Genomic DNA, 26,587 nt, shown 5'->3' on the forward strand with positions numbered 1-26,587 from the left:
CTCTCCTAAAATTATCTTTGCCACTGCAGCTAGAAATTAGGCAGGGATCCAAACCCTGGTTTGTGTGTGCGTGCGTGCGTGCGTGCACGACAGGATGAAAAGAGAGGAAGAAAGAGAGGAAAAGAACTGAAACAATGAATGGCTGGTGACAACAGTCTGTCAATCAAAAAGTAGTTGTGATGAAGGGAACTAGAGTAGGGACAATAGACTGTTAAATGAAAGACTGATTGATGGATGACTGACAGAGAGAGAGAGAAAGAGAAAGTGAAAAAGAGAGACAGAGAGAGAAAGAGAGAGAGAGACAAAGAAAGAGTGGCAAAGAGAGAGACAAAGAGAGAGAGAGAGAAAAAGAGAGAGACAGAGAGAGAAAGAGAAAGAGAGACAAAGAGAGAGAGAGACAGAGAGAGAGACAGAGAGAGAAAGAGAGACAAAGAGAGAGACAGAGACAGAGAGAAAAAGAGAGACAAAGAGAAAGAGAGAGAGAGAAAGAGAGAGAGACAGAGAGATAAAGAGAGACAAAGAGAGAGAGAGAGACAGAGAGAAAAAGAGAGACAAAGAGAAAGAGAGAGAAAGAGTGGCAGAGAGAGAAAGCAAGAGAGAGAGAGAGAGAAAGAGAGGGTTAGATTGTGTAATTAGAAAAACACAATAGCCTTCTTAATCACTTCGATAACTGTCATCTCTCTCCCTCCCCCTCTTCCTCTGCATTATCATTAACAGCAGACTCGTACATTTTCTCAATAAAAACAATGTACCGAGCAAATTTCAAATTGTTTTTTTTACCAAATTACCGTACGACAGAGAACGTATTCCTGCACACCCTAACTGACAAACAAACAAACCAAAACAAATGCAGTCTTCTCATGCTTTGTTGATTTCAAAAAAAACTTTTGACTCAATTTGGCATGAGGATCTGCTATACAAATTGATGGAAAGTGGTGTTGGGGGAAAAACATACAACATTATAAAATCCATGTACACAAACAACAAGTGTGCGGGTTAAAATACGCAAAAAAACACACATTTCTTTCTTTTAAGCCCCACCCTCTTCTACATATATATCAACGAATTGGCGAGGGCACTAGAACAGTCTGCAGCACCCGGCCTCACCCTACTAGAATCTGAAGTCAAATGTCTACTGTTTGCTGATGATCTGGTGCTTCTGTCACCAACTAAGGAGGGCCTACAGCAGCACCTATATCTTCTGCACAGATTCTGTCAGACCTGGGCCCTGACAGTAAATCTCAGTAAGACAAAGATAATGGTGTTCCAAAAAAGGTCCAGTCGCCAGGACCACAAATACAGATTGCATCTAGACACCTCGAGCACACAAAAAACGATACATACCTCAGCCTAAACAACAGCGCCACAGGTAGCTTCCACAAAGCTGTGAACAATCTGAGAGACAAGGCATAAGGGGCCTTCTATGCCATCAAAAGGAACATAACATTCGACATACCAATTATTATCTGGCAAAAAATACTGGAATCAGTCATAGAACCCATCGCCCTTTATGGTTTTGTGGTCTGGGGTCTGCTCACCAACCAACAATTCACAAAATGGGACAAACATCAAATTGAGACTCTGCATGCTGAATTTTGCAAACAATATCCTCCGTGTACAACGTAAAACACCAAATAATGCAGAGCAGAATTAGGCCGATACCCGCTAATGATCAAAATCCAGAAAAGAGACGTTAAATTCTACAAACACCTAAAAGGAAGTGATTCCCAAACCTTCTATAACAATGCCATCAACTACAGAGAGATGAACCTGTAGAAGAGTCCCCTAAGCAAGCTGGTCCTGGGGCTCTGTTCACAAACACAAACAGACTCCTGTTACACAATAGGTGCTGTGTGTGTTCATATACTCTGAAGGTAATGAGGTGTTGGTGCTGCTGTGAGACTCTCCTACTACACCACTCAAAACCATTTTAAAATCACACCATTTTTGCCTGTGTTTGTGTGTTGTGTGTGTAATCTGACCAACTCTTCTAAATATGCTACTCATTCAAAATGGTTGCCTGCATTTTTTTAATTTTCAATTTGACCTTTTTTTTTTAAACTAGGCAAGCCTGGAGCCACTTTAAATGTCAACCTGGGTATCTCTCAAACTACTAGCCTATTTTGATTATACATCTGACTACCTGACCCTACCATTCACTGCCCCATCTAGATGGAACCCAAACCACAGACAATATCAGTACCAATTAGGAAAATAATCAAAGCCAACACACTAATGATCAGAGACTCCCATACCTCCACCATAACCTCATCAAAACCAACACACTAATGATCAGAGACTCCCATACCTCCACCATAACCTCATCAAAACCAACACACTAATGATCAGACTCCCATACCTCCACCATAACCTCATCAAAACCAACACACTAATGATCAGAGACTCCCATACCTCCACCATAACCTCATCAAAACCAACACACTAATGATCAGACTCCCATACCTCCACCATAACCTCATCAAAACCAACAAACTAATGATCAGACTCCCATACCTCCACCATAACCTCATCAAATCCAACACACTAATGATCAGAGACTCCCATACCTCCACCATAACCTCATCAAAACCAACACACTAATGATCAGAGACTCCCATACCTCCACCATAACCTCATCAAATCCAACACACTAATGATCAGAGACTCCCATACCTCCACCATAACCTCATCAAAACCAACACACTAATGATCAGAGACTCCCATACCTCCACCATAACCTCAACAAAACCAACACACTAATGATCAGAGACTCCCATACCTCCACCATAACCTCATCAAATCCAACACACTAATGATCAGAGACTCCCATACCTCCACCATAACCTCATCAAATCCAACACACTAATGATCAGAGACTCCCATACCTCCACCATAACCTCATCAAAGCCAACACACTAATGATCAGAGACTCCCATACCTCCACCATAACCTCATCAAAACCAACACACTAATGATCAGAGACTCCCATACCTCCACCATAACCTCATCAAAACCAACACACTAATGATCAGAGACTCCCATACCTCCACCATAACCTCATCAAATCCAACACACTAATGATCAGAGACTCCCATACCTCCACCATAACCTCATCAAATCCAACACACTAATGATCAGAGACTCCCATACCTCCACCATAACCTCATCAAAACCAACACACTAATGATCAGAGACTCCCATACCTCCACCATAACCTCATCAAATCCAACACACTAATGATCAGAGACTCCCATACCTCCACCATAACCTCATCAAATCCAACACACTAATGATCAGAGACTCCCATACCTCCACCATAACCTCATCAAATCCAACAAACTAATGATCAGAGACTCCCATACCTCCACCATAACCTCATCAAAACCAACACACTAATGATCAGAGACTCCCATACCTCCACCATAACCTCATCAAAACCAACACACTAATGATCAGAGACTCCCATACCTCCAGCATAACCTCATCAAATCCAACACACTAATGATCAGAGACTCCCATACCTCTACCATAACCTCATCAAAACCAACACACTAATGATCAGAGACTCCCATACCTCCAGCATAACCTCATCAAATCCAACACACTAATGATCAGAGACTCCCATACCTCCACCATAACCTCATCAAAACCAACACACTAATGATCAGAGACTCCCATACCTCCACCATAACCTCATCAAATCCAACAAACTAATGATCAGAGACTCCCATACCTCCACCATAACCTCATCAAAACCAACACACTAATGATCAGAGACTCCCATACCTCCACTATAACCTCATCAAATCCAACACACTAATGATCAGAGACTCCCATACCTCCACCATAACCTCATCAAATCCAACACACTAATGATCAGAGACTCCCATACCTCCAGCATAACCTCATCAAAACCAACACACTAATGATCAGAGACTCCCATACCTCCACCATAACCTCATCAAAACCAACACACTAATGATCAGAGACTCCCATACCTCTACCATAACCTCATCAAAACCAACACACTAATGATCAGAGACTCCCATACCTCCACCATAACCTCATCAAATCCAACACACTAATGATCAGAGACTCCCATACCTCTACCATAACCTCACTATATAACATGACATTAGAAGAAAGACAAGCCATAGCCTAACCCCTAAACTCGAATCCCTAACCCCTAACCTCTAACCCTTAACCCCTAACAAGCCATAGCTACATGAGGGAAACACAAACACATAACCATAGAACCAGCAGACAAAGTCTCCAAGATAATAATCATGGATAACCAGCAGTACCTTTTTGAAGCCAACAAATAATAGCAGACCTCTATGGATAGAAATTACACATACTGTAGACAAAAGGGAATATCTAGATGGACCAGACCAGAGACTCTTCTATCTCCTCTCTAAGATCCATCAAGCACCAGATACCTGGACAGTCCCTTTTGAGGTCCCGAAGGGAAGACTGATTGTGTCAGACTGCGGAAGTGAGTCCTCACCAGCAGTTGAATTCATTGACTACTTCCTCAATCCCATTTCACAAAGGCACCCCAGCTACCTTAAGGACACATATCACTTCATAGAGTCCACACCATTCCAGTCCCAGCACATGCATACTTATTCACCATAGACATAGACTTTCTGTACACCAACATAGACATCTCATCAGTCTTGGCAGCTGTGGACTCTGGAGATATCCTGATCCAGAGAGATCATACTCACACCTCCTACAGCTCTTACAACTTGACTTAAAAAATTAATGATTTCACATTCAATTACCAACACTATCTACAGATTCGTGGGACAGCGATGGGTAAGAAGTTCTCTCTGGCTTATGACATTTATATGGCAGACTGGGAAATGACAGCCTTGACTAAATGCCCATTGCGTCCCATGTTTTATAGACGCTACCTGGATGATATCTTCAGGGTGTGGGAACATGATCTGGTACACTTTACAACATTAATTGACATTCTCAATAACCATCATCCCATTATAACAGTCAAATATGTCACCCTCCCTCATCCACACAACCAATTTATTGGACACAACAGTCTTTTTTTCCATGTACTGACACACACACATAGTCTCCCTACACACAAAACTATACTTTAAGGACAGAGACACCCTACTCCACAAATCCAGCTACCACCCCAAACATCATACATTCACTGGCATTGTCAAGTACCAACTCATCCCATTCCATAGACTGTGTACACAGCAGATATACTTTCATTCAGCCACACAGACCCTCTTTGCTGCACTGGGGAAGAGGGGATACTCAAAGCGGTCATTGAGGTATATAAAGGCAAACACAACGGCAGGCCTTACCAACAACATATTGCCTGTTTCCCTAACCCTAACCCACCTGCTCCTGACAGGACCACGGGCCCAGATCAGACATTTAACCCTAACCTCCATAACTCTCCCTGCAGAACCCTAGACCTGGCACTGAATCCTGACCTGCAACATCACACACCTAATCTGAACCATTTCCCTAATCTGGGTCCGCACCCCTTCCCTGCCCTCCACCCAGACCCCCTGTCCCTATCCCCCCACTCCTTCCCTGCCCTCCACCTAGACCCCCTGTCCCTATCCCCCCACCCCTTCCCTGCCCTCCACCCAGACCCCCTGTCCCTGTCCCTATCCCCCCACTCCTTCCCTGCCCTCCACCCAGACCCCCTGTCCCTATCCCCCCACCCCTTCCCTGCCCTCCACCCAGACCCCCTGTCCCTGTCCCTATCCCCCCACCCCTTCCCTGTCCTCCACCCAGACCCCCTGTCCCTATCCCCCACCCCTTCCCTGCCCTCCACCCAGACCCCCTGTCCCTATCCCCCCACCCTTCCCTGTCCTCCACCCAGACCCCCCTGTCCCTGTCCCTATCCCCCCACCCCTTCCCTGTCCTCCACCCAGACCCCCTGTCCCAATCCCCCCACCCCTTCCCTGCCCTCCACCCAGACCCCCTGCCCTCCACCCAGACCCCCTGTCCCTGTCCCCCCACCCCTTCCCTGCCCTCCACCCAGACCCCCTGTCCCTATCCCCCCACTCCTTCCCTGCCCTCCACCCAGACCCCCTGTCCCTGTCCCTATCCCCCCACCCCTTCCCTGTCCTCCACCCAGACCTTAGTCTATGCTGTTTTGACATTGCTCATCCATTTATGTATTCTTAATTCCATTCCTTTACTTAGATTTGTGTGTATTAGGTAGTTGTTGTGGAATTGTTAGATATTACTTGTTAGATATTACTACACTGTCGGAGCTAGAAACACATTTCGCTACACCTGTAATAACATCTGCTAAACACGTGTATGTGACCAATAAAATGTGATTTGATTATTCCTATAGACCTACCTCTAAACCACCTATTGAACAACAGCACTATAGACAACTCCAACACACTCAAAATCCACATGCACAGACCTCTAGTCCTACCCCATAACTCATGACTATTCATGAGCACCACCTTTGTCTCTGTCATAACATGCATACTAAGTCACGACATAGAAACCAGCCACTCCGTCAAACATAGCACTTCTTTTACCAGCTCTTAATCTCTTAATCCCTTGGTGTGATCCTTCATTATTTACTCTTTTATTTGTTTCATCAATGATTTATATATTAATGCTTCTTCTTATTATTATATTTTCTAATTGTTTACCCTCAGAATGTAATCAATTCCTTGTCTTCCTCTCATTGTTGTCTTCATTTCATTGAACCATCGCAGGTGTGTGTGTGTGTGTGTGTGTGTGTGTGTGTGTGTGTGTGTGTGTGTGTGTGTGTGTGTGTGTGTGTGTGTGTGTGTGTGTGTGTGTGTGTGTGTGTGTGTGTGTGTGTGTGTGTGTGTGTGTGTGTGTGTGTGTGTGTGTGTGTGTGTGTGTGTGGGGTGGGAGGTCCCTTCTGCAGAACTGTCTGTATGGGTTTCCACAGCACACATCTGTTTGTGACAGAGGGGTCAATGACCCAAACCCGGCTCATTTAATCCCTACCATTGTGTCGCTGAGTTGTCATAACGCTTCAGCAAATGTACATTACCCCAGGAGGAGCTGGAAGACACAATCTAAGGAAACTCATTTATGTCACTCTAGCTGCCCGGAATGCCTCTGCTGATCCCACAGCTGTTGTATGCAGTAATCATGTGCCTATGAACTACTGTTAGCACTGAGGTGGTGTGCCCTACTAGGAAGTCCACTGTGTGCAGCTCACCCTGAACTAACATAAATAACATGAGCATGTCTACCTCTGCTAAACTTCCCAGTAAAGCAATGAAAACAGTCAAGCATCCAAGAAAAGTGCTCAAAATAGCCCACGTTAACATATGTAGCTTAAGAAACAAGGTTCATGAAATCAATAATTTGCTAGTAACAGATGACATTCATATTCTGACTATCTCTGAAACTCACTTAGATAATACCTTTGATGGAACAGTGGTAGCAATACATGGTTATAACATCTACAGAAAATAAATGCCAAAGGTGGAGGTGTTGCTGTTTATATTCAGAACCACATTCCTGTAAAGATTTAAAGATGGTTTCATGTTAAATACCGTTGAAGAAATATGGCTACAGGTTAATCTGCCTCACCTAAAGCCCATTCTGGTGGGAAGCTGCTATAGACCACCAAGTGCTAACAGTCAGTATCTGGATAATGTGTGAAATGCTTGATAATGTATGTGATATCAACAGAGAGGTATATTTTCTGGGTGATTTAAATATTGACTGGCTTCCATCAGGCTGCCCACTCATGAGAAAGCTTCGAACTGTAACTACAGTGGTTCCTCTTTTAAAAGTTGCGAGCTTACACCACGGGACTTAGAGGTACCCAGCGTCACAGCTTCATTGCTCCAGACCACCACAAGGGGGAGTTAGAGCACTCATTATGCATTTTGGTCCCAAGGTTTTTATATGACCAGTCATATCGAGTTGTTCCAATGACGAATTTGACGAGGGTCACCCGTCCCTGCTGACTTCAGCAAAGATGGCTGACAAAACATTACGGGGAAGCAAATGTATGTAGTTATAACGTCATAATGAGTCAAGCAAAAAAATGACAATTGAGAGGAATATGTTAGTTAATGTAGATACAAACGATTGTGCTTATTTCTTTGACATAAAGTTAATTTATGAAAATCGCTATTTAGCGAGGTTTTTTTCAGCCATATGCAATACCAGGTGTATCAAACTCAGTCGTTATAGCAAGCAGGGAGCAGGTTTCAATCCCTCAACATTCTAGCCCGAAGTCCAGCATGCTATCGACTGTGCCCAAATGTATTAATTGGGGTTGGGGCCGATTGTGGCGAAAAACACTTTATCAATTGGAATCTTTAACGTGGAAAGTGGAAAAAGTATTATTATTAGTATTTTACAAGCATAGCAAATAGATACAAATTATGTGGTTAAAATAAAAATGTAGCCCATCATGCAAATGATTCCTGTTAGCAGGACAACAGACTTTTTATAGCCCGGCTACTGTTGTGAAAATCCCTCAACTTGCAATGTAGTTGATGCTTAAGTGTTACATTTCTAACTCAAAACAACATTTCTTCATCAACATCTTTATGCTTTCGTTAATCTTCTTGATTTTCTTCCTTTTTTCTGTTGCAATTTTGAGCAAATTGCTCAAGGGCCACGGTTGATTTGTCTGTGAAGATGACGTTATTAAATGTCTCGCCAGCTTTGATCCATGCCTGGGCCTGCAGGACTCAAAGTTCTTTGGGTCGAAACTACAGAGTACAAAACAAGCGAACACATATGGTTAATGTTCTGAGAATAAAAAAGAAATATATAATATATATTAAACATTTCTTACCGAGCCGTGGTGCCCGCAGATTACAGATTGCCTTTGCCGATCGCTCATCATCTTCATTCATTAGTGAGTCAATGGCTTGAATAGTCATTGACTCATTTGCGTTGAAAAGGGCGAGGAACAAGATGGAGTCACAATCATGCCAGGCACACCTGTGAGCTCTGGAACTCCACCTCCGACAGGCAGAGTCAACATACAGTACGTGGCGGGTTTGTCAGGTTTTCGGTTCACCCTGACATTTTTATTCCTCTTCTCACAACAGAACTTGACCAGCTGCTCACCAGGCACAGCAAGGGCCACCCGGACCGTTATGCTGTTCTGCTATTCCAAGGATGTGTAACCGAAGAGAGATACCACGAGTGGGCACAGAATACATAGCCTTCCCACTGTGGCCATCTATTTCAACACCGTTTCACTCTGCTCTGAGACAAGCATGGAGAAATGAAAATGTTAAAATATTCCATGATATTCTTAAGATATGTGTTGACTGAGGATAAGCAAGTGATGTCTGCTAAATAATCAAGTTAGGTTTCAAAAAATAAATAATTCTAAATAGCTGGCTTTATTTACAAATGAGTGAGAATGTCTCCCCCCATGTTCAAGAATTGCCCTTTTCCTCGCTCACTCTACGTTAAATGAAAACTAAATCTCCAAAATATCGTTACTTTTTAAACAAAGCGATTATAATTATTAATTAATTTAGAATTATATAAAAGCCCCTTAGATATTCTCAGATATTCTCACCGATCCTAATGGAAAATGCCCCTTAGATATTAATTTAGAGTCCTCCAATCCTCTAAATGTATGGACAATGCACCTTAGATATTAATATAGAGTCCTCCAATCCTCTAAATGTAATTATAGACGGAGAGTCACATCAATGAAAAAAATATTTTTAATGTACTGTTAAAAATGGTGTAGGTCTTATTTATTTAAAAAGCATATTGAAGTTAGAAGCAAAAGCCTACATCTATTTTAGCACCGTTTCACTCTGCTCTGAGACAAGCACGACACAGGGATTCTTTAGCTAAATAGCCCAGTACTGTACTGCCAGACATCACGTTGTACAGCGACATATTTTCCATTCCATCCTTACAGAAACCCAGAGGGTTTTTTGCTTTTCATGGAATAGAAACACCATAATATTCATCAAATGAATTAAGCAAGTACCAGTCAAAAGTTTGGACACACCTACTCATTCAAGGATTTTCCTTTATTTTTACTATTTTCTACTTTGTACAATAATAGTTCAGACATCACAACTGTGGCAGGTGTAGCCCATCATGCAAATGTTTCCTATTAGCAGGACAATATACTTTTATAACCCGGCTACTGTTGTGAAAATCCCTGAACTTGCAATGTTTTCGATGCTTAAGTAATCTAAAGTGTTACATTTCTAACTTAAAAACAGCAGTACAGTATTTCTTCATCAACATCTTTATGCTTTTGTTAATAAAATAAAATAATGAGAAAAAAGAAAATTCAAATGCAGATGTTTATATTTCACTTAATCTCCATTTGGGTATTGGTTAGACAAGAATTCGAAAATTAGGGTGCAGAAATGTGATGCTCTTAGTGTAACCTTTATTTAACTAGGTAAGTCAGTTATGAACAAATTCCTATTTACAAGGACAGCCTACTCCTTCCTCGTAAATAGCCCAGTACTGTACTGCCGACTGTCATTTTCCGTTCCAGCAAGTACCAGTCAAAGGTTTGGACACACCTACTCATTTCAGGATTTTTTTGGTATTTTTACTATTATCTACATTGTAGAATAATAGTGAAGATATCACAACTCTGAAATAACACATATGGAATCAGTGAAGAACAAATTTCTATTTACAAGGACAGCCTACTCCTTCTTCCCCAACGGGGATTTGAACCCTGGTCTCCCGCGTGCCCGCATTCTGTAGTACAGACATGGACTGCTCAGACAGAGAGAGACAAAGAGAGACAAAGAAGAGAGACAAAGAGAGAGAGAGAAAGAGAAAGAAAGAGACAGAGAGAGACAGAGAAAGAGAGCGAGAAAGAGAGAGAGACAGAGAGAGAAAGAGAAAGAGAGAGAGGGCCAGATGATGTAATTAGAGAAACACAAAAGCCTTCCTAATCACTTTGATAACTGTCATCTCTCTCACACCCTCTTTCTTGAACTGTGCTGTTGGTTAACTTGTTATGGATAGGGGCAGTATTTTCACGGCCGGATAAAAAACGTACCCGATTTAATCTGGTTATTACTCCTGCCCAGAAACTAGAATATGCATATAATTAGTAGCTTTGGATAGAAAACACTCCAACGTTTCTAAAACTGTTTGAATGGTGTCTGTGAGTATAACAGAACTCAAATGGCAGGCCAAAACCTGAGAAGATTCTGTACAGGAAGTACCCTGTCTGACCATTTCTTGGCCTTCTTTGTCATCTCTATCCAAAACAGAGGATCTCTGCTGTAACGTGACACTTTCTAAGGCTCCCATAGGCTCTCAGAAGGCGCCAGAACGTTGAATGATGACTCTGCAGTCTCTGGCTGAAAAACAGTAGCGCATTTGGATAGTGGTCGATCTGAGCACAATGAGACGGGTGTGCGTGTGCACGTGAAAAGGCCATTTTACATTTTCAGTCTTTGAACGAAAACAACGACTCCCGGTCGGAATATTATCGCTATTTTACGAGAAAAATCGCATAAAAATTTATTTTAAACAGCGTTTGACATGCTTCGAAGTACGGTAATGGAATATTTTGACATTTTTTGTCACGATACGTATCCGCGCGTCACCCTTCGTTACCCTTCGGATAGTGTCTTGAACGCACGAACAAAACGCCGCTATTTGGATATAACTATGGATTATTTGGAACCAAACCAACATTTGTTGTTGAAGTAGAAGTCCTGGGAGTGCATTCTGACGAAGAACAGCAAAGGTAATCCAATTTTTCTTATAGTAAATCTGAGTTTGGTGAGGGCCAAACTTGGTGGGTGTCAAAATAGCTAGCCTGTGATGGCCGGGCTATCTACTCAGAATATTGCAAAATGTGCTTTCACCGAAAAGCTATTTTAAAATCGGACACCGCGATTGCATAAAGGAGTTCTGTATCTATAATTCTTAAAATAATTGTTATGTTTTTTGTGAATGTTTATCGTGAGTAATTTAGTAAATTCACCGGAAGTGTTCGGTGGGAATGCTAGTTCTGAACGTCACATGCTAATGTAAAAAGCTGGTTTTTGATATAAATATGTACTTGATTGAACAAAACATGCATGTATTGTATAACATAATGTCCTAGGAGTGTCATCTGATGAAGATCATCAAAGATTAGTGCTGCATTTAGCTGTGGTTTTGGTTTTTGTGACATTATATACTAGCTTGAAAAATGGGTGTCTGATTATTTCTGGCTGGGTACTCTCCTGACATAATCTCATGTTTTGCTTTCGTTGTAAAGCCTTTTTGAAATCGGACAGTGTGGTTAGATAAAGGAGAGTCTTGTCTTTAAAATGGTGTAAAATATGTTTGAAAAATTGAAGTTTTCGGATTTTCGAGGAGTTTGTATTTCGCGCTACGCCCTATCATTGGATATTGGAGTGGTGTTCCGCTAGCGGAACATCTGGATGTAAGAGGGCTTGTAAGTAAGTATTTCACGTTAAGGTCTATACTTGTTGTATTCGGCGCATGTGACATATTAAGTTTGATTTGATTTGATTGAACAAACTACACTATGAAGCAACAATAAATGACATAAAGAACAATAGTAAAATGCTTTGGAGCACCTTAAATGAAATTTTGGGCAAAATGACAAACTCAGCTCCATCATTTGTTGAATCAGATGGCTCATTAATCACAAAACCCACTGATATTGACAACTGATATTGCCAACTGATATTGCCAATCATTTTTAATTGGCAATATTTGAAAACTTAGGCATGACATGCCAGCAACAAACACTGACATTACACATCTAAGTATATCTGACCAAATTATGAAATAGAAGGATAGAAATAAACATATATATATTGTTGTCTAGGAACAATGGCAAGCCACCAGGGTCTGACAACTTGGATGGAAAATGACTGAGGATAATAGTGGACGATATTGCCACTCCTGTTTGCCATATTTTCAATTTAAGCCTACTAGAAAGTTAAATAAAGTTTAGGCAAACTGGCTTTACCCAAAGCCAGTGGCATGTCGTTAGTAAAGATTGAAAAATGTAAGGGGCCTAGACAGCTGCCCTGGGGAATTCCTGATTCCACCTGGATTTTGCTTGAGAGGCTTCCATGAAAAAACACCCTCTGTGTTCTGTTAGAAAAGTCTTTCTTTATCCATAATATAGCAGGGGGTGTAAAACCATAACACACACATTTTTCCAGCAGCAGACTATGATCAATTGGTTTTAAAATCAAATCACCAAAAGTCACTGACTGTCTATGGAGTCATATAACTATAGATACTGTGGACATATTTGTGAAATTGAAACAAGGAAATTTTGCAACAAAGCATCTTTCACTCATGCTGCCAAACATACCCTCGTAAAACTGACCATCCTACCGATCCTCGACTTCGGCGATGTCATTTACAAAATAGCCTCCAATACCCTACTCAATAAATTGGATGCAGTCTATCACAGTGCCATCCGTTTTGTCACCAAAGCCCCATATACTACCCACCACTGCGACCTGTACGCTCTCGTTGGCTGGCCCTCGTTTCATACTCGTCGCCAAACCCACTGGCTCCAGGTCATCTACAAGACCCTTCTAGATAAAGTTTCCCCTTATCTCAGCTTGCTGGTCACCATAGCAGCACCCACCTGTAGCACGCGCTCCAGCAGGTATATCTCTCTGGTCACCCCCAAAGCCAATTCCTCCTTCGGCCACCTCTCCTTCCAGTTCTCTGCTGCCAATGACTGGAACAAACTACAAAAATCTCTAAAACTGGAAACACTTATCTCCCTCACTAGCTTTAAGCACCAGCTGTCAGAGCAGCTCACAGATTACTGCACCTGTACATAACCCATCTACAATTTAGCCCAAACAACTACCCCTTCCCTACTGTATTCATTTATTTATTTTGCTCCTTTGCACCACATTATTTATATTTCTACTTTGCACTTTCTTCCACTGCAAATCTACCATTCCAGTGTTTTACTTGCTATATTGTATTTACTTCGCCACCATGGCCTTTTTTGCCTTTACCTCCCCTATTTCACCTCATTTGCTTACTTTGTATATAGATTTATTTTTCTATGTTATTGACTGTGTGTTTGTTTTACTCCATGTGTAACTCTGTGTTGTTGTATGTGTCAAACTGCTTGCTTTATCTTGGCCAGGTCGCAATTGTAAATGAGAACTTGTTCTCAACTTGCCTACCTGGTTAAATAAAGGTGAAATAAATAAAATAAAATAAATATGAAGAATACAACAAAATGTCAATTTCACAGGTACACAGAGTGTTAGTAATACTGCAGAGAGTGTGAAGTGGCATCAATGTGCGATATAGTAGAAAACACCACGAGAGGGAGAGGGAGGAGAGAGCGAGAGAGCGAGAGAGCAAGAGAGAGAGAGAGAGAGAGATGGAGAGCAAGAGAGCAAGAGAGAGAGAGAGAGAGAGATGGAGAGCAAGAGAGAGCAAGAGAGAAAGAGAGAGAGAGAGAAAGAGAGAGCGAGAGAGAGCGAGAGAGAACAAGAGAGAGCAAGAGAGAGAGCGAGAGAGAGAAAGAGAGAGCGAGAGAGGAGCACAAAATAACAGAAAACAAAAGAACAGGAGAGGAGAGGTCCAGGCTTGGAGAGAAGCACAAGTAATTTCGCTCCCTAAGAATAGTAAGCCCTTTACTGGCTCAAATAGCCAACCAATCGACCTGTTACCAACCCTTAGTAAACTTTTGGAAAAAATGGTGTTTGAACAGATTCAATGCTATTTTACAGTAAACAAATTGACAACAGACTTTCAGCACGCTTATAGGGAAGGACACTCAACAAGCACAGCACTAACACAAATGACTGATGATAAAAAGATTGTGGGGGCTGTTTTGTTATACTTCAGTGTGACTTTTAACATTATTGATCATAGTCTGCTGCAGGAAAAACATGTGCGTTATGGCTTTACAACCCCTGCTATATTATGGATAAAGAATTACTTTTCTAACAGAACACAGAGGGTGTTTTTTTCATGGAAGCCTGTCAAGCAAAATCCAGGTGGAATCAGGAATTCCCCAGGGCAGCTGTCTAGGCCCCTGACGTTTTTCAATCTTCACTAACGACATGCCACTGGCTTTGGGTAAAGCCAGTTTGTCTATGTATGCGGATGACTCAACACTATACACATCAGCTACTACAGCAACTGAAATGACTGCAGCACTTAACAAAGAGCTGTAGTTAGTTTCAGAATAGGTGGCAAGGAATAAGTTAGTCCTAAATATTTCAAAAACTAAAAGCATTGTATTTGGGACAAATCATTCACTAAACCCTAAACGTCAACTAAATCTTGTAATAAGTAATGTGGAAATTGAGCAAGTTGAGATGACTAAACTGCTTGGAGTAACTGTGGATTGTAAACTGTCATATTGATACAACATTAGCTAAGATGGGGAGAAGTCTGTCCATAATAAAGCGCTGCACTCCCTTCTTAACAGCACTATCAACAAGGCAGGTTCTACAGGCCCTAGTTTTGTCACACCTGGACGACTGTTCAGGTAGTCAGACTATGGGAGGAGCACAGTACTACTAGAGCCATGACTACATGGAACTCTATTCCACATCAAGTACCTCATGCAAACAGTAAAATTCAATTAAGAAACTGGATAAAAATACACCATAGGGAACAGCGGCGGCTGTGAAGCCATAGGCAGACACATGCATACACACACACGATAACAGATGCATTATACACACATGTATAGTGGGGCGGCAGATAGCCTAGTGGTTAGAGCGTTGGGCCAGTAACCGAAAGGTTGGTGGATCGAATCCCCGAGCTGACATGGTATGCCCCTGAACAAGGCAGTTAACCCACTCTTCCTAGGCCGTCATTGTAAATAAGAATTTGTTCTTAACTGACTTGCCTAGTTAAAATGTACTGTATTTTGTGTGGTAGTGGAGTAAAGGCCCGAGGGCTAACTTAATGTGTTGTGAAATATTTTGCGAATGTATTATAATGTTTAAAAAAAATGTACAACTGCCTACATTTTGCTGTACCCCAGGAAGAGCAGCTGCTTCTTTGGCAGGAACTAATGGGGATCCATAATAAATACACATACTAATGTAGGGCCATGTAGGGTGTTCTAGCAAGGGCCAGATCTGTTTATACAACCTTCAACTTCCCACAGAGACTATGTTTTCTCTGTACCTGTGTGTCTCTCTCTGTCCCTCTCTATCTGTTCCTGTGTCTCTTTCTCCATTCCTGTGTCTCTCTCTGTACCTGTGTCTCTCTCTGTACCTCTCTCTCTCTCTCTCTCTCTCTCTCTCTCTCTCTCTCTCTCTCTGTACCTGTGTCTCTCTCTCTCTCTGTACCTCTCTCTCTGTACCTCTCTCTCTCTCTCTCTCTCTCTCTCTCTCTCTCTCTCTCTCTCTCTCTCTCTCTCCCCCTGTGTGTCTCTCTCTCTGTGTCTCTCTCTCTGTCCCTTTGTCTCTCTCTCTGTCCCTCTTTCTCTCTGTCCCTGTCTCTCTCTCTCGATCCCTGTGTCTCTCCCTCTATTCCTGTGTCCCTCTTTCTCTCTGTCCCTGTGTGTGTCTCTCTCTCTGTCCCTTTGTCTCTCTTTCTGTCCCTTTTCTCTCTGTCTCTCTCTCTCTCTGTCCCTGTGTCTCTCTCACTTTGTCCCTGTGACTATCTTTGTCCCTGTGTCTCTCTCTCTATACCTGTGTCTCTCTCTCTGTGACTCTCTCTCTTTGTCACTGTGTCGCTCTCTTTGTCCCTGTGTATCGCTCTCTCTGTCACTGTGTCACTCTCTCTATCCATGTGTATCTCTCTCCCTGTCCCTGTGTCTCTCTCTTTGTCCTTGTGTCTCTTTGTCCCTGTGCCTCTCTCTCTGTCCCTGTGCCTCTCTCTCTGTCCCTGTGCCTCTCTCTCTGTCCCTGTGTATCTCTCTCTGTCCCTGTGTATCTCTCTCTGTCCCTTTGTCTCTCTCTCTGTCCCTTTGTCTCTCTCTCTGTCCCTCTTTCTCTCTGTCCCTGTCTCTCTCTCTTGGTCCCTGTGTCTCTCTGTCCCTGTGTCTCTCTCTCTCTGTCACTGTGTCACTCTCTCTATCCATGTGTATCTCTCTCCCTGTCCCTGTGTCTCTCTCTTTGTCCTTGTGTCTCTTTGTCCCTGTGCCTCTCTCTCTGTCCCTGTGCCTCTCTCTCTGTCCCTGTGTATCTCTCTCTGTCCCTGTGTATCTCTCTCTGTCCCTTTGTCTCTCTCTCTGTCCCTTTGTCTCTCTCTCTGTCCCTCTTTCTCTCTGTCCCTGTCTCTCTCTCTTGGTCCCTGTGTCTCTCTGTCCCTGTGTCTCTCTCTCTCTGTCACTGTGTCGCTCTCTCTATCCCTGTGTATCTCTCTCCCTGTCCCTGTGTTTCTCTCTCTGTCTCTGTGTCTCTTCTGTCCATGTGTGTCTTTCTCTCTGTCCCTGTGTCTCTCTCTTTCCCTGTGTCTCTCTCTCTGTCCCTGTGCCTCTCTCTCTGTCCCTGTGTCTCTCTCTCTGTCCCTGTGTCTCTCTCTCTGTCCCTGTGTCTTTCTCTCTGTCCCTGTGTCTCTCTCTTTCCCTGTGTCTCTCTCTCTGTCCCTGTGCCTCTCTCTCTGTCCCTGTGTCTCTCTCTCTGTCCCTGTGCCTCTCTCTCTGTCCCTGTGTATCTCTCTCTGTCCCTGTGTCTCTCTCTCTGTCCCTGTGTCTCTCTCTCTGTCCCTGTGTCTCTCTCTCCGTGCCGTAGCTAAGGGGACTACATTACGCAGACCGCAGGGCAGGCTGACCCTACCACACATCACACTGCGTTGCTGTACACTAAGTGGTACGCAGAGATTTTACAGCGAGTACACTCTGAAACACATAACTAACTTTGTGTCTGCTGAAGTGTAGATGTAAATGTAGAGCAGTAGAAACCAGTGAACTCCAGAGGTTAAAGACGGTATCCATTTCCTGTCTCCATGAAACCAAATAGAAAAAAAATATGAGGAAAGGATGGTCTTACCTCGTCTGTAACCTGACCACCAAACGTTACCCAGGTACCTGAAACAGAGACAGAGATAGGGGTTAGAAGTTGTAGCATCACAGTATCGGGGAAACAGTGGTTCCTCCATGTACATCACTGTACATGTACCCAGTCCTTGACATAGGCAGGAGCTCAGCGGAGCTGAATACTGCTCGAGATCTTGTTCCTCTTATAGAATATTAGCTCAAAAGTATTGAGGAGTTCCGGCACATCAATATAAACAGTACCGGCACCTATTTCAGTCCAAGTCAAACACGGTACATGCCATTGGTAGAATCCCAGACGTTGTGCTAACAGTTACTAAACGAATGTAAAGGCTGAGACTGGGATGTTAGGGGGAGTAATTCAGTTACTAAACGTATGTAAAGGCTGAGGCTGGGATGTTAGGGGGAGTAATTCAGTTACTAAACGTATGTAAAGGCTGAGACTGGGATGTTAGGGGGAGTAATTCAGTTACTAAACGTATGTAAAGGCTGAGGCTGGGATGTTAGGGGGACTAATTCAGTTACTAAACGTATGTAAAGGCTGAGGCTGGGATGTTAGGGGGAGTAATTCAGTTACTAAACGTATGTAAAGGCTGAGACTGGGATGTTAGGGGGAGTAATTCAGTTACTAAACGTATGTAAAGGCTGAGGCTGGGATGTTAGGGGGAGTAATTCAGTTACTAAACGTATGTAAAGGCTGAGGCTGGGATGTTAGGGGGAGTAATTCAGTTACTAAACGTATGTAAAGGCTGAGGCTGGGATGTTAGGGGGAGTAATTCTTACAGGCCTTATCCCTGAGGCAATAGCACTGAGCCCAGACAGAATCAGCTGCCGGGTACAAATCTGCCCTGTCAGGAGAACAGCATGCAAGCAGAGTGCATACAGTGTGTGTGTGTGTGCGTGTGTGTGTACGTGTGTGTACGTGTGTGGTGTGTGTGTGTGTGTGTGTGTGTGTGTGTGTGTGTGTGTGTGTGTGTGTGTGTGTGTGTGTGTGTGTGTGTGTGTGTGTGTGTGTGTGTGTGTGAATCCCATACTCATGCCTCTAAATACCAAAGACAGGTCAGACAGAAGGCTAACTCATGAACCTGTACAGATGTTGCATCACATTCCTAACCTGAGCTATGGATTTACAGTTGCTATGGACAGGGGTAATAGTTCGTCTTTTTAGACAGTGGTAGTAGTTGGGGTTGGGTGGTATCCAGATGTTAATATCTTCATACCATTACTGTACCATACAGGGGAATATTTCAGTATACCCAGTATACACTATGGTATGTCGCCCAAGCCTAGTAATCTGAACACAGAGAAAAGGAGGAGCATCACTGCCAAATTCAAAAATGAAACTCTTGCTGCTAACTTGAGTGGAGAAAAGTATTAACAGAGTGGAGAAAATAGTGGAGAAAATAGGTATTACAGAGTGGAGAAAATAGATATTACAGAGTGGAGAAAATAGATATTACAGAGTGGAAAAAATAGGTATTACAGAGTGGAGAAAATAGGTATTACAGAGTGGAGAAAATAGGTATTACAGAGTGGAGAAAATAGTGGAGAAAATAGGGATTACAGAGTGGAGAAAATAGATATTACAGAGTGGAAAAAATAGGTATTACAGAGTGGAGAAAATAGGTATTACAGAGTGGAGAAAATAGTGGAGAAAATAGGGATTACAGAGTGGAGAATATAGGTATTAACAGAGTGGAGAATATAGGTATTAACAGAGTGGAGAAAATAGGTATTAACAGAGTGGAGAAAATAGATATTACAGAGTGGAGAATATAGGTATTAACAGAGTGGAGAAAATAGGTATTACAGAGTGGAGAAAATAGATATTACAGAGTGGAGAATATAGGTATTAACAGAGTGGAGAAAATAGGTATTACAGAGTGGAGAAAATAGGTATTACAGAGTAGAGAAAAGATGGTATTACAGAGTTATAATACCTACCAGAATAGAAAGAGGAGTGGGAGGCCCTGGTGCACAACTGAGCTTGAGGACAAGTACATTAGAGTGTCTAGTTTGAGAAACAGACGCCTCACAAGTCCTCAACTGGCAGCTTCATTAAATAGTACCCGCAAAACACCAGTCTCAACGTCAACAGTGAAGAGGCGACTCCGGGATGCTGGCCTTCTAGGCAGAGTTCCTCTGTCCAGTGTCTGTGTTCTTTTGCCCATCTTAATATTTTATTTTTATTGGCCAGTCTGAGATATGGCTTTTTCTTTGCAACTCAGAGTTGCCTGTTGTTTCTGGCCATTTTGAGCCTGTAATCGAACCCACAAATGCTGATGCTCCAGATACTCAACTAGTCTAAAGAAGGCCAGTTTTATTGCTTCTTTAATCAGAACAACAGTTTTCAGCTGTGCTAACATAATTACAAAAGGGTTTTCTAATAATCAATTAGCCTTTTAAAATGATAAACTTGGATTAGCTAACACAACATTCCATTGGAACACAGGAGTGATGGTTGCTGATAATGGGCCTCTGAACGCCTATGTAGATAATCCATTAAAAATCAGCCATTTCCAGCTACAATAGTAATTTACAACATTAACAATGTCTACACCGTATTCCTGATCAATTTCATGTTATTTTAATGGACAAAAAAAACGTGCTTTTCTTTCAAAAACAAGGACATTTCTAAGTGACCACAAAAAGTACTGGTTTTCTATGTTATTTGATCAAGAAAAATAATTAATTTGAGGTGGATGTTTTGGATCTTTGCCTATCGCAGAGAAAGGGACAGGGCAACAACTCTTACAATTCCAACTATTGAATCCTGCAAGATACTGTTCTTCATTATATTACTGATGTTTTTGCCAAAGTGGAGATGCAGAAATAAGTACAAAATGTGCCCAGCGCTACAGACGTATATATCGGTCCATTAATACAGGACTAATAAAGGCCAAGTTAATTATTTTTGTGAATAAATAAATAAATCTATTTAAAAATGTATTTTACTTTGGGGGGCGGGGGGTTTCAGGGGGTGATGCAGCACCCTCAGCACCTCTACTTCCTGCGGCTGTGTGTTAGATCCTCCTCACTAGAGGTCAGAGGGAACAGCTAAGCACTAGCCACACGCACACTACAACACACAGTACACCTTTCACACAATTATCATGTATCTTTCTATTAGAATAGAATAGAAAATAATCTAAAATAAATTAAATAATAGAATAGACGAGGGCCATGGCGATTGCGATGACTAATCTTTTTTCCAGGATGTCTGCTTCCATCATTTACCAGAGACCTCATCCCTGTCCTGGCCCACTGCCCACCTCTACCAGTCTGCTCTGAGACCTCATCCCTGTCCTGTCCCACCTCTACCAGTCTGCTCTGAGACCTCATCCCTGTCCTGTCCCACCTCTACCAGTCTGCTCTGAGACCTCATCCCTGTCCTGTCCCACCTCCACCAGTCTGCTCTGAGACCTCATCCCTGTCCTGTCCCACCTCCACCAGTCTGCTCTGAGACCTCATCCCTGTCCTGTCCCACCTCTACCAGTCTGCTCTGAGACCTCATCCCTGTCCTGGCCCACTGCCCACCTCTACCAGTCTGCTCTGAGACCTCATCCCTGTCCTGGCCCACCTCTACCAGTCTGCTCTGAGACCTCATCCCTGTCCTGTCCCACTGCCCACCTCTACCAGTCTGCTCTGAGACCTCATCCCTGTCCTGGCCCACTGCCCACCTCTACCAGTCTGCTCTGAGACCTCATCCCTGTCCTGGCCCACTGCCCACCTCTACCAGTCTGCTCTGAGACCTCATCCCTGTCCTGGCCCACTGCCCACCTCTACCAGTCTGCTCTGAGACCTCATCCCTGTCCTGGCCCACCTCTATCAGTCTGCTCTGAGACCTCATCCCTGTCCTGTCCCACTGCCCACCTCTACCAGTCTGCTCTGAGACCTCATCCCTGTCCTGGCCCACTGCCCACCTCTACCAGTCTGCTCTGAGACCTCATCCCTGTCCTGGCCCATCTCTACCAGTCTGCTCTGAGACCTCATCCCTGTCCTGTCCCACCTCTACCAGTCTGCTCTGAGACCTCATCCCTGTCCTGTCCCATCTCTACCAGTCTGCTCTGAGACCTCATCCCTGTCCTGTCCCACCTCCACCAGTCTGCTCTGAGCCCTCATCCCTTTCTGTCCCACTGCCCACCTCTACCAGTCTGCTCTGAGACCTCATCCCTGTCCTGGCCCACTGCCCACCTCTACCAGTCTGCTCTGAGACCTCATCCCTGTCCTGGCCCACCTCTACCAGTCTGCTCTGAGACCTCATCCCTGTCCTGTCCCATCTCTACCAGTCTGCTCTGAGACCTCATCCCTGTCCTGTCCCACCTCCACCAGTCTGCTCTGAGCCCTCATCCCTTTCTGTCCCACTGCCCACCTCTACCAGTCTGCTCTGAGACCTCATCCCTGTCCTGGCCCACTGCCCACCTCTACCAGTCTGCTCTGAGACCTCATCCCTGTCCTGGCCCACCTCTACCAGTCTGCTCTGAGACCTCATCCCTGTCCTGGCCCACTGCCCACCTCTACCAGTCTGCTCTGAGACCTCATCCCTGTCCTGGCCCATCTCTACCAGTCTGCTCTGAGACCTCATCCCTGTCCTGTCCCACCTCTACCAGTCTGCTCTGAGACCTCATCCCTGTCCTGTCCCATCTCTACCAGTCTGCTCTGAGACCTCATCCCTGTCCTGTCCCACCTCCACCAGTCTGCTCTGAGACCTCACCCCTTTCTGTCCCACTGCCCACCTCTACCAGTCTGCTCTGAGACCTCATCCCTGTCCTGGCCCACTGCCCACCTCTACCAGTCTGCTCTGAGACCTCATCCCTGTCCTGGCCCACTGCCCACCTCTACCAGTCTGCTCTGAGACCTCATCCCTGTCCTGGCCCACTGCCCACCTCTACCAGTCTGCTCTGAGACCTCATCCCTGTCCTGGCCCACTGCCCACCTCTACCAGTCTGCTCTGAGACCTCATCCCTGTCCTGTCCCACCTCTACCAGTCTGCTCTGAGACCTCATCCCTGTCCTGTCCCATCTCTACCAGTCTGCTCTGAGACCTCATCCCTGTCCTGTCCCACCTCTACCAGTCTGCTCTGAGACCTCATCCCTGTCCTGTCCCATCTCTACCAGTCTGCTCTGAGACCTCATCCCTGTCCTGTCCCACCTCCACCAGTCTGCTCTGAGACCTCACCCCTTTCTGTCCCACTGCCCACATCTACCAGTCTGCTCTGAGACCTCATCCCTGTCCTGGCCCACTGCCCACCTCTACCAGTCTGCTCTGAGACCTCATCCCTGTCTTGGCCCACTGCCCACCTCTACCAGTCTGCTCTGAGACCTCATCCCTGTCCTGGCCCACTGCCCACCTCTACCAGTCTGCTCTGAGACCTCATCCCTGTCCTGTCCCACTGCCCACCTCTACCAGTCTGCTCTGAGACCTCATCCCTGTCCTGGCCCACTGCCCACCTCTACCAGTCTGCTCTGAGACCTCATCCCTGTCCTGTCCCACCTCTACCAGTCTGCTCTGAGAACCGGCCATGTCCCGCTAACTAACACAAACACACTCTATTCCCTTTTAATGCGGTAGAAACATTCCATTACACTGTCCCTTCTTCCCCATCTTCAGACCAGCTACACTACAGCTGTATGGTGTGTCTGATTGGCCGTCCCAAACCCTTTATAACCCCTCCTCCATCTGACACCAGGGAGACACAGGAGAAGCAGGAGAGAGGATGGGAGGATGGGAGGATGGGAGCTGATCTAGAAATACCAGCTCAGAAAGTGTTGATGGATCAGTTTACACTGATCAGTTTCTCCCTCACTCACACTCTGTTGCCTGTTTACTAGCCAAGTAGCATGAGGCCCCCCCCCCACACACACACACACACACACACACACACACACACACACACACACACACACACACACCACACACACACACCACACACACCACACACACACACACACACACACACACACACACACACACACACACACACACCACACACACACACACACACACACACAGTTTGTGTCCTCCCTCTCAGCCAATTAGCAATGGAGAAAGCCAGAACCCCAGTGAGGTACTTATCGACCGTACCACAGAACAACTGTAAATCGACTGGATGTCTAAGCCCTAACCAGTTTGGTAATTGTACATTTACAGCGGGCAGTTAATTCTTAGCAGGGATTTCTCATATTGATTCGTTCAATCTATCAAAACACTGTATCAGCGGAATTCAGGACTGCACTGTACTGTACCGAGAGCAGAGATGGCCATGAATCAAACACCATTTTATTTTATCTTCTTTATTTAACAAGAATAATCAACTTATTTAATGTATATCTGACATAAAAGTGGCAGAGTTGGCGAATTAGCTCATTTTTGTCTGTTTTTCTTCTGGGAAGACTTAGCACAGCCTACCTGCAGAGTAGTCTACAGTTCACAACATGCATCCAATATACAACCAAGCCCTTAGCTGACAACTACACAATATAACCCACAGAGCTACCAAACATGTCCTACACAGTGAAGCTCTTCAGAATGTACCCTTCTATAGTTCATTCATTGTCAGTATCTAGACTCTAGTGAATGTATCAGTATCTAGACTCTAGTGAATGTGAATGTGTCAGTGTGTAGAATCTAGTGAATGTGTCAGTATCTAGACTCTAGTGATTGTGTCAGTGTCTAGACTCTAGTGAATGTGATTGTGTCAGTATCTAGACTCTAGTGAATGTGTCAGTGTCTAGACTCTAGTGAATGTAAATGTGTCAGTATCTAGACTCTAGTGATTGTGTCAGTATCTAGACTCTAGTGATTGTGTCAGTATCTAGACTTTAGTGATAGTGAATGTGTCAGTATCTAGACTCTAGTGAATGTGTCAGTATCTAGACTCTAGTGAATGTGTCAGTGTGTAGACTCTAGTGATAGTGAATGTGTCAGTATCTAGACTCTGGTGAATGTGTCAGTGTTTAGACTCTAGTGAATGTGTCAGTATCTAGACTCTAGTGATAGTGAATGTGTCAGTATCTAGACTCTGGTGATTGTGTCAGTATCTAGACTCTAGTGATTGTGTCAGTATCTAGACTCTAGTGATTGTGTCAGTATCTAGACTCTAGTGAATGTGAATGTGTCAGTATCTAGACTCTAGTGAATGTGTCAGTGTGTAGACTCTGGTGATTGTGTCAGTGTCTAGACTCTGGTGAATGTGTCAGTATCTAGACTCTGGTGAATGTGTCAGTATCTAGACTCTAGTGAATGTGAATGTGTCAGTATCTAGACTCTAGTGAATGTGTCAGTATCTAGACTCTAGTGAATGTGAATGTGTCAGTATCTAGACTCTAGTGAATGTGTCAGTATCTAGACTCTAGTGAATGTGTCAGTATCTAGACTCTAGTGAATGTGTCAGTATCTAGACTCTAGTGATTGTGTCAGTGTTTAGACTCTGGTGAATGTGTCAGTATCTAGACTCTAGTGATTGTGTGTCTAGACTCTAGTGATTGTGTCAGTGTCTAGACTCTATAGCCCAGCTCCAGATCCAGACCAAGGCCTTCTTAGTAGAGGACCCAAAGGCTCTTATGTCTCCTCTCTATGTCTCTCTCTCTTCCTGTTTCTATCCTCACTACAGCTGTAGGGACTAGTTAGTAGAGACCAGAAGGTCAATGAGTTTGAGTGTAAAATAGTTTGACTGTGTGTGGGTTTTAGTGTAAATAGTTTGACTGTGTGGGTTTTAGTGTAAATAGTTTGACTGTGTGTGGGTTTTAGTGTAAATAGTTTGACTGATTTTGAGTTTTAGTGTAAATAGTTTGACTGTGTGTGGGTTTTAGTGTAAATAGTTTGACTGATTTTGAGTTTTAGTGTAAATAGTTTGACTGTGTGGGTTTTAGTGTAAATAGTTTGACTGTGTGTGGGTTTTAGTGTAAATAGTTTGACTGTGTGTGGGTTTTAGTGTAAATAGTTTGACTGTGTGTGGGTTTTAGTGTAAATAGTTTGACCGTGTGTGGGTTTTAGTGTAAATAGTTTGACTGTGTGTGGGTTTTAGTGTAAATAGTTTGACTGTGTGGGTTTTAGTGTAAATAGTTTGACTGTGTGTGGGTTTTAGTGTAAATAGTTTGACTGTGTGTGGGTTTTAGTGTAAATAGTTTGACTGATTGTGAGTTTTAGTGTAAATAGTTTGACTGTGTGTGGGTTTTAGTGTAAATAGTTTGACTGTGTGTGGGTTTTAGTGTAAATAGTTTGACTGTGTGTGGGTTTTAGTGTAAATAGTTTGACTGTGTGTGGGTTTTAGTGTAAATAGTTTGACTGTGTGTAGGTTTTAGTGTAAATAGTTTGACTGTGTGTGGGTTTTAGTGTAAATAGTTTGACTGTGTGTGGGTTTTAGTGTAAATAGTTTGACTGTGTGGGTTTTAGTGTAAATAGTTTGACTGTGTGTGGGTTTTAGTGCTAAATTAGTTTGACTGATTGTGACGTTTTAGTGTAAATAGTTTGACTGTGTGTGGGTTTTAGTGTAAATAGTTTGACTGTGTGTGGGTTTTAGTGTAAATAGTTTGACTGTGTGTGGGTTTTAGTGTAAATAGTTTGACTGTGTGTGGGTTTTAGTGTAAATAGTTTGACTGTGTGTGGGTTTTAGTGTAAATAGTTTGACTGTGTGTGGGT

At 43.6% G+C, this 26,587-nt stretch overlaps 1 protein-coding gene across 1 annotated transcript in view; it reads right to left on the bottom strand.

The window, feature by feature from the left end:
- LOC106581449 (voltage-gated potassium channel subunit beta-1) overlaps positions 1-26,587 on the bottom strand; it is a 176,366-nt gene that overhangs the window by 35,059 nt on the left and 114,720 nt on the right. The window contains exon 3 of the mRNA XM_045704032.2: positions 17,943-17,980. Coding sequence (XP_045559988.1) covers positions 17,943-17,980 — 38 coding nt within the window. The remainder of the gene's footprint in view (positions 1-17,942; positions 17,981-26,587) is intronic.

Source organism: Salmo salar, chromosome 20 (genome assembly GCF_965601325.2).
Source record: "Salmo salar chromosome 20, fSalSal1, whole genome shotgun sequence".
Taxonomy (NCBI): domain Eukaryota; kingdom Metazoa; phylum Chordata; class Actinopteri; order Salmoniformes; family Salmonidae; genus Salmo; species Salmo salar.